The 14382-nt window shown below is 37.6% G+C and overlaps 1 protein-coding gene across 1 annotated transcript; it reads left to right on the top strand.

The window, feature by feature from the left end:
• The first annotated feature begins 13157 nt into the window (after positions 1–13157).
• LOC123252604 (vomeronasal type-1 receptor 4-like) lies at positions 13158–14090 on the top strand. Its single transcript, XM_044681879.1, has one exon. The coding sequence runs from the start codon at positions 13158–13160 to the stop codon at positions 14088–14090; it is 933 nt and encodes a 310-aa protein (XP_044537814.1).
• The last annotated feature ends 292 nt before the right edge of the window (positions 14091–14382 follow it).

Genomic DNA, 14382 nt, shown 5'->3' with positions numbered 1-14382 from the left:
CATGCACTATATTGCCTTAGGGATTCACAAAACCCTATCCATAGTGCCTATCCTCAATTCCAACCAGCTATTACCTATAGCCTAATAACTGTATTACCTCCCTGCAATAAGCCCTTATTACCCCTAGCTTCAGTCCCTTTCTACATCCTGAAATTCCCTTATTACATTTGCTATAAGGAATGATGAGAAGAATGATGCCCAAAAGAGCTGGGAAGATGCACATGAACTGAAGCAGAAGGAAATAAGCTATGAAGACGGGATTAACTCTCCCCTATTATTCTTTATATTTTAGCCACCAGGAATGTATACACCCCCACTAAATCCTTAATTGGGGGAGGGAGGTCTATGACCCACGTGTGCTAATGAGTAGCAAATAAAAAACAATTGACTGTCTCCTGGGCAGTCTGAAGCAAAGTTAAAGCTGCCATTCGTCCATGTAAAAGTGGAAGAGACACAGGAAGTGATGCAAAGAACTGACTTAAATATGATCATAACTTCCTTTGAGGGTTTGTTTCCTCTTTGAACTTGATCTTGGAGGAACTCAGGCCTGAGACCTAGACTGCTTCCCTTGGGACTGCCACTTGGGTGAGTGAGAAGGCTGACTCCTTTTCCTTGGTGTTTCTGGAGGCACTAGCCACCAGAGCAGCCCCTTGTCTTGGTGGAAACAGGAATAATAACAATAACAACAGGAGGAATACATACTACAATTCCAGATACAATAATAACACCAACAATAATAACAACAGGGACAACAATAGTAGATACAGTGATAAGGTTAAGGCCAGATGTTGTGATCATGACTGTGCCAAGTTTAGCAGGTCCCCAAGCTTGTCAAAAATGGAAGAATACCTGTCCCAAGGTGCTAAACCTCGTACATTATGAACCGAGGAAGCAGCCTTAGAAAAAGCAGTTGTTGCAAGAAAAAAGAAAGGAAGTGATAATGATGTAGCAAAGGAATGTGAAAAGAACAAAATGGGTGCAGAAGATATTATGAATTATGGGTTGGAGGAGGTAACACAAAGTTACAAAGATATGACTGAGGAGGACTTGCAAATGGAGGAGGATATAAAAGAAATTAAGGAGAGAATTTATGGGAAAGGAAACAGTGATATGGGGTACACTGACAGAAAACCAGGCACATCTGCACAAGTTCTTGATAAAAGCTTGAAAAAAGTAGCATTCCTTGATTCTCACTATGGGGGGACAGAACCATTCTGTAGTAAGACTGTGGATCATTTACATATACAGCAAGGCCAAATAGCAAGGGCAATGAATATAGACAAATGTTCTAATGGGGATCTCTTGGAAATGGACAGTGTCAACAAGGGAGATGGGCTCCTGCAGACCATTGAGAAGGAAAGTGCTGAATTCTCAGACACAGGCACTACTTCTTCTCTATCACCAACTAGGGAAGCTGGAAAGGAAAGTGAAGATTCTAGTAGCTACAATACTAGAGGAATTTTAAAGCTAGATCCTGGAGCTAGAGAATTTGTACCAAGCCTGCTTCAGGGTCAAGTGCATGAAGATGTAGCACACTTTCAAGCCTGTGATACTCCAAAGAGAGCTGCCTTTGGAGTAGATTCTGAGTTAATGCATTTAAAGGAATTCAGTTTAATAAATGTCAGTAGCCAAGAGAGGAACAAAATGACATCAATAGGGACAAAGGAAGAATCTGCAACACTGACTTTGTTTCCTATGCAAAATACATCTAGAGTTGAGTTTCCTGTTACTGACATGGAGTCTAGGGAGCAAATACTAGAAGAAAACATAGACTCACAGGATTGGGATGTAGTCATGAACCAAAAACACATTCCCAATTCTGGAGAATTTCCTTTAATGCAGAGAAATACCTCTCCTGAATCTAACTTTGCTAAAGTCCAGCAAAGCATGTTCAGTGAAGAGAAGGACACTCTACCTTACTCATGGTCTGGAAAAACTGAAGTACACTATGACACTGATAGGCCCATGAACAGTCCAGGGATGCCAATTCAGGCATTGGCAGTCCAACAAGCCATTGTTGAAGGAGACTTACCATCATTACACTCACAGAATCCTGAGCCAGCACAGACAGAAGTCCTAGAACAAGATCAATGGGATTTGGGAGACATAGAGATAGAAACACCTTTGGTACCTGTTGATCAGACAGCTAAAAACAGGGAACCTTTGGTTATGGTAACAATAGGAGATCAAATCTATCCTGCTCTTATTGATACTGGAGCAACCCGATCTGTGTTGACATCAGCACCAGAAAATTGTGCACTAATGGGGTCTGTGAGAGTAAAAGGAGCCACTGGGCAAATGGAGTTGGTGCCCAAGCTAAGATCTAAGATGGTGAAAATAGGCCCAATGACTTTAGATCATTCTTTTTTGTTGATACCCGGTTGTCCATCCAATCTCCTGGGGAGGGATGTTCTTTGTAAATTAGGTGCCACTATCCAGTGTGATAGGTCAGGACAGATATTCCTACACTTACCCAAACAGTCACTCAAGCACCAACCCTTGCTATTCCTAGGGCAAGTGGAGGGTGATGAGGAGGAACAACACATAGGGAGTATCTATGAAATACCAGAAGATATCCCAGAGGAAGTTTGGGCTAAGCATTCAACCAATGTGGGAATTTTGAAATCTGCAACTCCAGTTAAGATCGAGGTGAAAGAGGGTACTCCACCTAGAATCCCTCAGTATAAGTTGAGTAAAGAGGTCACAGAGGGTATCAGACCCATTATCCAAAGTCTCCTAGAACAAGGCATTTTGGTCTATACTGTATCTGAGTAAACACACCTATTTTACCCATTAAGAAGCTGAAGAAAGATCCAAATGGCAAGACACAATGGCATTTTGTTCAGGATCTAAGAGCAGTGAATAATTTTGTTAAGAAGGGACATGCAGTGGTACCTAGCCCAGCAAATATCATCGCCAAGATTCCAAGTAATGTGGCCTGGTTCACGGTCGTGGACCTGTGCTGTGCATATTTTACTGTACCTCTGCATGAGTCCAGTCAGAAGATTTTTGCATTTTCCTGGGAGGGAAAACAACTCTGCTGGACGTGAATTCCACAGGGATTTGCAGAAAGTGTGAATATCTTTTGCCAAATCCTGCAAAGAGATCTTGAAACCATCATATTCACTGAGAGCAAGCTAGTACATTATGTGGATGACCTTTTGCTAATGTCACCAAGTGCTTGAATCTGTCAAAGCGACAGCAAATATCTGTTGCAAGAGCTATGCAAAAGGGGACACAATATTTCCAAAAGTAAGATTCAGTGGGTGTTACCATGTGTAAATTACCTCGGCTTCGTGTTGGAAAAGGGTACAAGAAGGATTTCCCCAAAGACAGTTGCACATATACAAAAGCTGTGCATGCCTAAGACCAAGAAGCAGCTCCATGCAATATTAGGTATCACGGGTTACTGTAGGCAGTGGATACCTGGTTATAGTCTGATCTCAAAACCTCTAACAGACTTGACTAGGAACACTGTCTCAGAACCTTTAAAACTTACACGGGAGCACAAGCATGCTATAGAAAAACTGAAAACAGCGGTGTTGACCAGTCCTGCACTTGGAATCCCTGACCATGCAAAATCATTTCACCTGTTTGTGCATGAGGACAAGGGAATAGCCAGTGCAGTGTTGATGCAAACTCTTGGGGATCAGTTCAGACCAACAACCTATTATAGCTCCCAGTTAGATGTTGTGGCTAGGGGGATGCCACCTTGTATGAGAGCAATTGCAGCTGCAGCCCTAATGGTTAAGAAATCTTCAGATCTGGTTTTGGGATGTAGGATTATGCTGTACTCTCCTTATCAAATAGATACCATCTTGAAAAACAGCAACCTGCATGCATTTACTTCTCAGCGCTTATCCCATTATCAAATTGTGTTGCTGGGCAATGAAAACTTGACTTTCCATCATTGTAAGGAGATCAACCCAGCTACACTAATGCCAGACTTACCATTAGAAGGAGAAACCCCAAGTCAGGAGAAACAAGCAGAGTGTCTGCTCACATCCAATCCCACAAATAAACTGTCTCCAAACCTTCTCAACTGCCCCTCACCCAAAGTTCTCCAAGGGGGGCTCCTGGAATTCTGGGTGAGGCTCTCCCTGTACCTTTGCAGGGATTCCATGCTTTGCATCTGCACACAACAAGGCCTCATGGCTAGAAGTCTTGTTTAATTAACCTCTGTGCCACTCCCCCTTTGTGGGGCCTCTGAAGGTCTGCCTGCATCAGACCAGGTCAGAGTAATTATCTCTCTCTCTCTTTCTCATTTTCCTTGCTTTCACTCTTTCTATTTGTAAATAAACTACCATAAAAGTCATTCTGACTTAAGTCATTCATTTGAAATTAAGTATTTAAATCCTGGTGACCAAACTCTTTAATATTCAATCCAACCATAATTTTTACCATTTACATTGTGGTCAACCATGTAGGTTGTGACTATTACCCTCAAACTTCCCAAATTTTCTTGACTTTCCCCTTACTTTTTGTTACTATCCCCAAGTCAGCTTTTAATAGCTTTTTTGAGTCTATAATTCACAAAAGCTGTCAGACCAGGTGAGTGAATTCAAATATTTTCTTTCTTTTTTCTCCTTAAAATAAATAGAACACAGTCATTTTTAATCTTATCAGCAGGGTCCTGAGTCCTTCCAAACCCCCTCACCTCAAAAAAAAAAAATAAAATAAAGCAACCCAATTAGCTGGGGGGGAGGGATTCTATCTTTCAGCTACCTTGATGGCAGTAAGGTGTATGGTTTTCCTTATTGGCAGCAAGCAGACTGATTTGTTCCTTAGGAAAAAAAAAACTAGCACTAAGGGCCACTCCTGAGGAAAAAGCTTACATTCCCTCTGGGTGGGGGGAGCAGCCCTGTTCCACCCCAACAGAATTCTATCTTGTAGCCAAGAAAAAAAATTTCTGAAAAAACTACAGTTGTTTTTCATTAGAGAGAGTGATTTTAATTAAGTCTTAGCCATGTTCTGCTCCTGGAAGTCTACTTTCCTTTTTTCCAAGCTCCAAGTGTCTCTAGTTTTGAAATTTAAGTGAGAATTAAAAACCTGGTGAGGACAGCTAGAAAAAGCTGCAGTTTTTTTATCCAAAGAGGGAAGCACATGGTTCTAGTGTTTTTAGCCTGAGGTGGAAAGAGAAAACTCTCTCAAACCTTTTACTTAAACTACAGGCTTCAAAAGTTTTGGCTGTCTCTTGTTGTTCCTCCTAAACTTAGCCTTTCCAAAACTCATCCTAGATCTAAAGGCTTTGTTTTTCCACCTGCCCTCCACCCAGAAAGTTAGTTGGATTAAGGTCTGTTCCAACAAAAGGACCATACCCAACCCCTAGCCAAGGGGAAAAAATCCTAGCCAATAGTGCTATCTGACAAAAATAAAATTATAAGCAATTTAATAATCAAATTTAAAAATTTGGTTAGGGCAATTAAGCAGCATATTAAACAGCATGGCTTACTCTATGAAAGAGCAGTATATTACCAAAGTTTTAGGATGTTTTTTCTTACTGCTGTTCCTGTGTGTACTAATGGGATGCCTTGCAATTAGCTCAAATAACCCTATGATTCATATGGGAGGTCCATCTTCCTAAACCCTCGTGTCATTTTTACCTACCTACTCTCTGTAAGACATCCACTTTTATATTTGTCCACACTATTCTCAGTGTCTGTATGAGAAACTCCAGATGTGTGACAAAAGAAATCTAAATGGATGATTGTACTTGGGAGGGGGAGTAACCTTAATAAGAGTTCGGAGGTAAATTTTAAGCCCTTTGAAACCTCATTGCTTTATTTATTGTTAACTCTTTTAAGTTTTGTTTCCCCTCCATAATAGTGAAGAAGTTTATTGGAAATTGGAGAAAACAACTTCTGAATCCAGTGCCTGTATCCTGTCATGATTATTGTATTTGCTGAGTGTTTTAAAATTCAGTTGTGTTTGTTAAATTCACATATCTGGTGCAGCTGGGTAGCTCAGTGGATTGAGGGTCAGGCCTAGAGACAGGAGGTCCTAGGTTCAAAGCCAGCCTCAAACACTTCCCAGCTGTGTGACCCTGGGCAAGTCCCTTAACTCCAATTGCCCACCCTTACCACTCTTCCACCAAGGAACCAATACACAGAAGTTAAGAGTTTAAAAAAAATGAAAAAATAAAAAATTCATATATCAATCTAAACTGAGATCTTCTGTTACACTGTCATTTTCGGCTATTATGTTCTAGCCATTAAGTATATGTACTGTTTTTTTTTTACATTGTCTTTATCTGTACTTTCCCCTATGACTATACTGAAGAACATATCACTGTAAAGTTCATAGTCAACTTGCACAAACCCTTTCACCAACTCCATCGAGATCACATGTTGCCTTAACAGCCTTTGTTCCTTTTTGCCTTTGTTAACTGTCACATATATATGATGATGGATGTACTTCATCAAACTGGTTACAACCTGGATTAATAACTTTTGGAGAATTTAATAAGTTAAATACCTCACCTCCATATTAAAATGGATGCTACATAAAAGTCATGCCTTTTAGAGCTCTTATAGTCTCATGCCAAAGGAGAAAGCAATACTGTAGTCCTCACCTCCAGTACAATGGATGAGACATAATAGACATGCCTTTAGAGCTGTTACAGTCCCATGCTAAAGGAGGGAGCAAACCTAAGGGGTTGGTTAGCTCATGATGGGTTATAGTCTTATAAAATTTTCCTAAGGGGCATGGTACTCCTAAATGGCCCCCAAAAGGGAGCATTTCAACCAAGGTTGAAAGATTTGCTACATCTGTAAAACTTGTGACAAGAATATATTAGCTTCTCGGGTTTAAAAAAAGTCACACAGCAACTCATGTAAATCCTATATGATAGTGGGTTTGTTTACTATTTTCATTAACTAGGCTATTATAATTCTGGGGAATTTTGGTATTTCTTGAATATGAATTAACTGCTATACTACTGTTTTTTTAAAGCTGATTTCTTAATGAAAATTATGTACACTCACACTGTGGATCATAGCTAAGTAAAAAATGGAATAGATCTCATTTTGGGATGAGAAATCTTTGTATTTTACCTCTCCTTAGTAAACACAGTGCATCACTGATTGTGAACTATATATTTTTGAAATTTTTAATAAAAAGTTATCATTGTTTTTCCTTGTATATGCAATAGGGTATTTGATTATCCCCCTTTTTCTTATGTTTTTTTACTTAAAGTACATATAATAAATATTAATCTTTTTTGTAGTAATATAAGTTTAATATATTTTATGTAATATTAATGCCTACCAAAAAGCTTTAGACTATGGAAACCTGCCATTTATTGATAAATGCTATGGGACTCTGATTAATGGTTGTGTCTGATTCCAGGAGAAGGGAACAAAAGAGCCACTATACAGTGCAAAGAAGCATAAGGTCAAGGAGACCAACCGATCCCAATAGGATTGATGAGAATCTGCACAGTGCCTAGGAGCACAAGGTCAAAAGGGACCAAACCAATCTAGGTAGTATTGTTGAACTTCTACACCAATACAAAAGGACTTGAACCTGGTGTGAGACTCAAGGTTGCAGTGCTTGACATGTGTTAAAATGCAGAACTCCTTGTATCACACTTCTTGTGAAATACTCTCAGTCAAGTACTGAAGTTTGACTAGCATCCTGGCTCCCTGTATCCCTGAGAGTAAAGGTAAAATCAGATCAGGGAATGGCACTTCCCTTTCACACAAAAATCTAGTCTTTTCTTCTCTCTTATAGTATGGCAACTTTCTGTAGTCTTGACTGCAAATGCATAAAGGCAATATTACTGCCTTTTGTCTTACAGACTTGTGAGACAAAAATTACTTTCATTAGACCCTAACACAAGGGCCTGTCATGAATTTATTAAATTGGACCCTAATACATGTGTCTATTATGAATTTATTCTTGTTTACTAAATTTTATTTACATAATTAAAGAAATTTTATATACAGAGATTTTTGATAATGTGATTCTGATTTTGAATTCCTCTTTCTCTCAAAGTTTAATTTTTTCCATTTGTTTTACTTTTTATGTTTTTTGGTTTTCTTTTGATAATTGACTCATACACCCCATAATTCAACCATGTATTCTTAGCTGATCTGGGTGTTGGTCAACACCCTCTTCAAGGGGGATTGTATTTTTATAAAAATCCAAAATTTAAAATTTTATTTGAGAAAAAAATTTCAGGGAAAGAAGCTTGCTAACTTTTTAATCCAGAGAATGAACTGTTTTGCAGAAAGATGCCTGCAAAACTACACTGCATCAAGGAGATCCAGAATGAACTTTGGGTTATAATTTATTGAACTAAAAGTGGCAACAGATAAGGAATTAAGGGAACTTCAATCAGCTGGAGGATGGCTGAACAAGTTGTGGTATATAATTGTAATGGAGTATTATTGTAATATAAAGAATGTAATGAGGATGAATTTAGAAAACTTTGGAAAGACATATCAACTCATGCAAAGTGAAAGGAGTAAAAGCAGGAGAAAATTGGATACAGTAAATGCATTATTATAATGATTAATGACCATGAAACTATTAGTTATTTTGATCAAGACTATGATCCAAAACAATTTTTTAAAGATCTCTTGATGAAAAATAGTATCCATTTCCAGAAAAAGAACTGATGAAATCTATATGAATATTGAAGCATAAATTTTCAATTTCTTTATTTTTCTTTTTTACAACAGGTATGGAATATATTGTGCATGTTTTCACACGTATAATTCATATCACATTGCTCGCCTTCTTAATGGTTGGGTAAGAGGTAGGAGGATGGGAGAGAAATGAGAATTCAAAATTTAAGAAAGTAATCATTAAAAATAAATTAATAATACAAATTCTAACTTTCATAAGAAGCCTTCTCTAACCTTTCTTAATTCCAGTGCCTTCCTTCTGTGGCTTATTTCTTACAATTTTTGTTCAATTATTTTAGTCCCAACTTACTTTTTGTAACCCCATTTGGATTTTCTTGGCAAAGATACTGGAAATGATTGTCTTTTTGCCACATTTGAACTCAGGGAGGAAGAACAGTCTTCTTGACTCAAAGAAGTGACTGGCATACATAAGGCACTTAATAAGTGTAGAATTTTTTTTATTGATGATGGGCATCATGCATATAATTTGTTAAATGAAACAGGATAAAATAAAAATGACAGTTGCATTATGTATGAAAAAATTATTTTTTCCATAAAATAGGAACTAGCAGTAGGAGATTCTGCTAAAAATATAGAAGCTCAGTGGAAGGAGAAAAATAGAAATAGTTCTATCATCACATATATTATAAATTTCCTGGATAGTCAGTCAATAAAATTCATTTATTCTACTACATGCCAGGCATTGTACTAAATCTTGGGGGTATGAGTACAAGTTTGTTTGTTTTTTTTTAAGGCAATCCATAATTTCAAGGAAATTACAATTTAACAGAAGAAGACAACCCAGAAAATACAATGGAAGAGACAGTGAGCAGGTTTGGGATACGCTATGAAGGCATGATGGAGAAGTTCAAAGAAGTATAAATATTGGGAAATGGGGAGAGAACCATGCTGAGCTTAACTATTATGATGAAGACAATTATCCAAGACAATTCCAAAGGACAGGTAATGAAAAATTACAATATGCTATCAGACCCAATTTGTGTTAGGGTTAAACATGACTTTCAATATAGTCTCCATTAGATGGGATACAAAATAGGGAGACTGCAGAAAGCAGTATAACATGGGAACCCAATTATAAGAATTGGAAAAGGAAAACCAGGTTATCACCAAGGAAGGAGCTTAGCTAGAAGCCCCATCCATTGACTCAAATGTTCTCATTACCTCTATCTGAGAATCACCTGCAAGTTCCTGAATTCTTCCTCTGTTCTCATCTAAACGAGAAAAGTTTCTCCCCTATTGCTCATTGATGCTGCACTAGAGGTTCTAAATAATTCAAAGTCCCTGTAGAAAAGTGTAAACACTTGAGACAAAAGTTAACTTTCTTTTCAAGAGGTCCTAAATGCCCAAGGTAAAGAGTGTAATTTCTCTACAGAAAACATGATAATTAGCGCCCTGGAGGGACATGAGCTCATACAAGGCAGGCTATATAACTGTAACCCTGGCCCTCCCCTAAAGATGATGTGTACCCTTATACATACATACCCCAAACACTGCTTATTGATGTTCAGCTTTCTGCTCTATTAACAAAGATCAGCCTGGTAAGTCACTTGTGCCTTAGAACCAGATATAGAAGTTGATAAAACTGAAAATTATCATTAATTTAAAGATTTTATGCCTATTGCCTAGCTCATGGCCTTATTGAATAATGTGAGTTTGTCAATCAAAAAGTCCAAAGGGCAAATGTCTATGCACTAGTCACTGTGATAAATGTGGGGAGAAAAAGACAGGCAAAAACAATCTCTGCTCCCAATAAGTTCAAAATCTTATGGGAAAAATCACATGTGAACAACACTATATGAAAACATGTGCTTATGTGTTTGTGTGTGTATGTATGTGTGTGTATAGCTTGAATATTAAACAAAGAGAATTAATTTAGATTTTGAATAAGTGGGAAAGACTAGTTTCAACAGGTGGGGCTTTGGCTTAGGATTGAAGGACACTAGAGACACTAGGAAGTGGTTGATAAGGAAGGAGTTTTAAATATGTGAGACTGAGTAATTCAAGGAAAGGGAATCCCAGTGTCCAAGAGTCTATGGTGTGAACCTACAGATGAATTCTCCAAATGATAATGAAAAGTGATGGGAACACCTGATATCTAGAACTGGCATTGTACTTGTTCCAGAGGTTGCTAATGGCTTCTCAATTCTTTTTGTTCTGGGTTTCACTTAATATGGGTCAAAGGAGTAGATCAAGGTGAAATTAATTACCATGAGATTCTGACCTGGAGGATTTTTGCCCAAAGAGCATCCTCAGGCACATACATGCAAAGTCTTAGTCTGTTATATTCTGAAAAGAAGATAGAAATGGGACATTGTTACTTCATCTGATTTTAACCTGAGGAATAGCATTTTGTCATCTAAGCCAAGATCTGTTAATGTGCAAAAAAAATTGCCTCCTTTGAAATGGCCTACATAGCACATTTATGGTATGGAATTTTTGTATGTAGAGAAAGGGGTATGGGAGCAAAGACCCATGACTGATGCTCTCACTTCCTCCCCATCCTAAATCATTTCGTTACTCCAGTGAGGCTCAGTAGCATCCTCTGTACTCAGAAAGAATGTGAGCAAAAGGCTGAAGTTCTTGTGGGTATTTGAATCACCTTTTCCCTTAAAGAGAATCTATGCTCCCTATCACTGTTCAATTATATAAAGCCTGCTTTTGAGAATATAACCATGATATGAAAAATTGAGAGATCACTGCGTCTTTATTTTTGCCTCCTAAATAGCATCATCCCTCAATATTTTCCCCCATCCCAGGATCCTCCCTGGTACCACTTATTTTTATTAAGATTAATATATGGATTTAGTGGCATTTCGCATTCCAAAAATCATTCTTTATATGGGGACAAACAGGTTGTCTTTTCTCCTGTAAAAAATTTTAAAAAATGGTTGTTCATGCAGCACAATGTTGAACAGGCACACATTTTGGACTTAGAGAAACAGGGTTCAGATTCTGGGTCTATTATTTACCATCTATGTTACCTTGGGCAAATCCAATTCCTTTTTTAGATCTGTTTTTATCATTCTTAAGAAAAAATGAAAAAAATAGACATGATGTGGACCACTTAAGTTCATTCCCACTCTACATGTAATATTTTTTTCTCTTTGATGAGTTAGGAAAGATTCTGTCTCTGGCTAACATATAAAACAATCCTCATTAATCCATACTGACCACTTAATGTTCTCAAGTATGAAAAGCTGCAGAATCTGAAGATTAAAAGTGTGTTTCATGTTCCCAAAGCAGGGAGTAGAAGGTGGCTTGTGAAAAAGATAATATTGGGAATGGGGAATAATAATAAACTGAGACACACTCACACCTCACAAGGGAAAGACAGACAGAAACACAGGTAAATCAAATGGGGATGTGAGGTTTGGGAATGACAGTTGGTCTATAATGCCAACTTGCCAACCAGGGAAAACCAATGAAGTGAGTTCTCATAACTAAGAGGAGACAAGAAGTGCTAACAAACTGAGTTTATTGGTAATAACTGAGGGAAGTAGGGAGAGGGGTATTTCTATATTAAGAGTTGCCTAATAGTTTAACTAAACTAGATTTCTAATTAAGCTGATCTGTAACTAAACTAGGAGGGCTGGAGAGGGGTTCTCACTGTACAGGTTCATAGATGCTCCAAGCTGGTCAAAGATGTTACAGGAACAAGTTCAAAAGCAGCCAGTTAATCCAAAGTAGACTCCAAGGAGTAAGGTATATTGATCTGCTGTCCACAAACAGATAACCCAGTCCTTTCCTCAACCTAGGCCATAATGTTTTCTTGTAGAATCTTCTTCTCAGTGGTATCCCACACTGACAGTTCCTTGGGTATTTGTCAAAAGCTGGACCAGCCAACACATCTCCTTTCCTCCAGCTTGGTCAAATTCCTAAACCTTTTTCAAAACCTCAGCTTCATTCCATTATGGAACTCTCATGTCTTTAAAGCTAACCTGACAACCTGGTACTAATGCTTAATATCTCCTTTACAATGGCAAGGTAAGAAATGTTAGCTAGCAGAAGTGTTAGCTGAGAGGCTTGATAAGGAAATCACTGTAGATAGATAGATAGATAGAGAGAGAGAGAGAGAGAGAAAGAGAGAGATAGAGATGTATAGAGATAGAGATATATAGAGATAGAGACAGAGATAGAGATATATGTAAATATATAGATATAGATATATAGAAATAATATATAGATTTTTAAATATCTAAATGGGAGCAGATAGGTAGCTCAATGGAATGATAGCCAGGCCTAGAGATAGAAGATTCTGTGTTCAAATCTGGCCTCAGACACTTCCTAGCTGGGTGACCCTGGACAAGTCACTAAACCCCCATTGCCTTTTTCTGCCTTGGAACCAGTATGCAGTACTGATTCTTAGATGAAAGGTAAAGTTTGGAAATACATAGAAGGGAATTTTGTATTTCATTGATCTTATGCTATAACAAGCACAATGGAACGTGTTTTTTCATAGGTCACACTGAATTTGATATCACATTCTTTTCGCAAGACGACTAAGAAATGCTGACTTATAATGAAATTCTGGCCATTGTATACCTACAACTAATTGGAATTGGATTCATAGGCAACTGTATCCTTCTATTCCTAAACACCTTTTCTTTCCTCATTATTTATAGAAGACTAAAAAATCTAATTATCATTCAATTGGCCTTTTCGAATGCCATGCTGCTTCTCTTCAGGGGAATGCCTACTATCACAAGGCTTTTGAGGGTGAAATGTTTACTGGACAACTTTGGGATTAGGATTATAACATATATGCAGACAATACCCCGAGGACTCTCCCTAGGGAGCACTTGCCTCTTGAGTGCCTTCCAGGCCATCACTATTAGTCCCAACAATTCCATATGGGCACAGCTCAAAATGAAAATATCAAAGTTCACCAATCCATGTATTCTTCTTTGCTGGGTCTTCAATTTACTATTAGATGTGGTTGTACCTATATACTACACTGGTTCAAAGAACAGCACAGATATTAAGGATGGGTGTAACACTGGTTATAGGATTATTGATATGTATGATCAGAATCATATGATGTTTGCAATCATAACATGTGTCCATGATTATTTGTTTCTGTTTCTCATGACCTGTTCTAGTGCTTATATGATCTTAATTCTAGACAGACACAAGAAGCATGTCAAACATATTCATAGTAATAGCCACTCCATAAAAATATCTGCTGAAACCAGAGCCACCCAAGCTATACTGTTTTTAGTGGGCACCTTCATTTTGTTTAATGTGTTCAGTCCTATTCTTATCTTGCATATGCTTTATTTTAAATATACAAACAATTGGGTGACACATAGTTCAAACTTTCTCTCTCTTGGGTATCCAACAGTCAGCCCTTTTATTCTGATTAGCATTGATAACAAGATGCTCAAATCTTTGCTCACTGATAGGTCAAAAGGCTACATAGTCTCACATCCTCAGAAATAAGATGTCTAGGGTTTCACAGGAAATAAATTCCTTAAAAACAATAAAATTTGAAACTGATTATATCAAGGTAAAAGGGAAAACAATGGAGAGCTTCTTATGGAAGAAGAAAACTTGAACTAATATATTTTACATAACTCTGAAGTATAAAATTTAATTACCTCTACTTTCTTTCCTCTCATTCTCTTCTACACCCCTTAAAATGTCTTCTGTTTTTATCATTCCAAAACTACTTTCTCCAAAGTTAAGACTAATCTGTTTTTAAATTTTAAATTTTTCCTTATGTCAAATTTTC

This window comes from Gracilinanus agilis, chromosome 6, assembly GCF_016433145.1.
Source record: "Gracilinanus agilis isolate LMUSP501 chromosome 6, AgileGrace, whole genome shotgun sequence".
NCBI classification, from domain to species: domain Eukaryota; kingdom Metazoa; phylum Chordata; class Mammalia; order Didelphimorphia; family Didelphidae; genus Gracilinanus; species Gracilinanus agilis.
This window is presented reverse-complemented; position numbering and strand designations above follow the sequence as displayed.

What these genes read in the sequence shown, in the direction of transcription:
- LOC123252604 (XM_044681879.1), top strand. Translation starts at nt 13,158, where the DNA reads ATGCTGACTTATAATGAAATTCTGGCCATTGTATACCTACAACTAATT.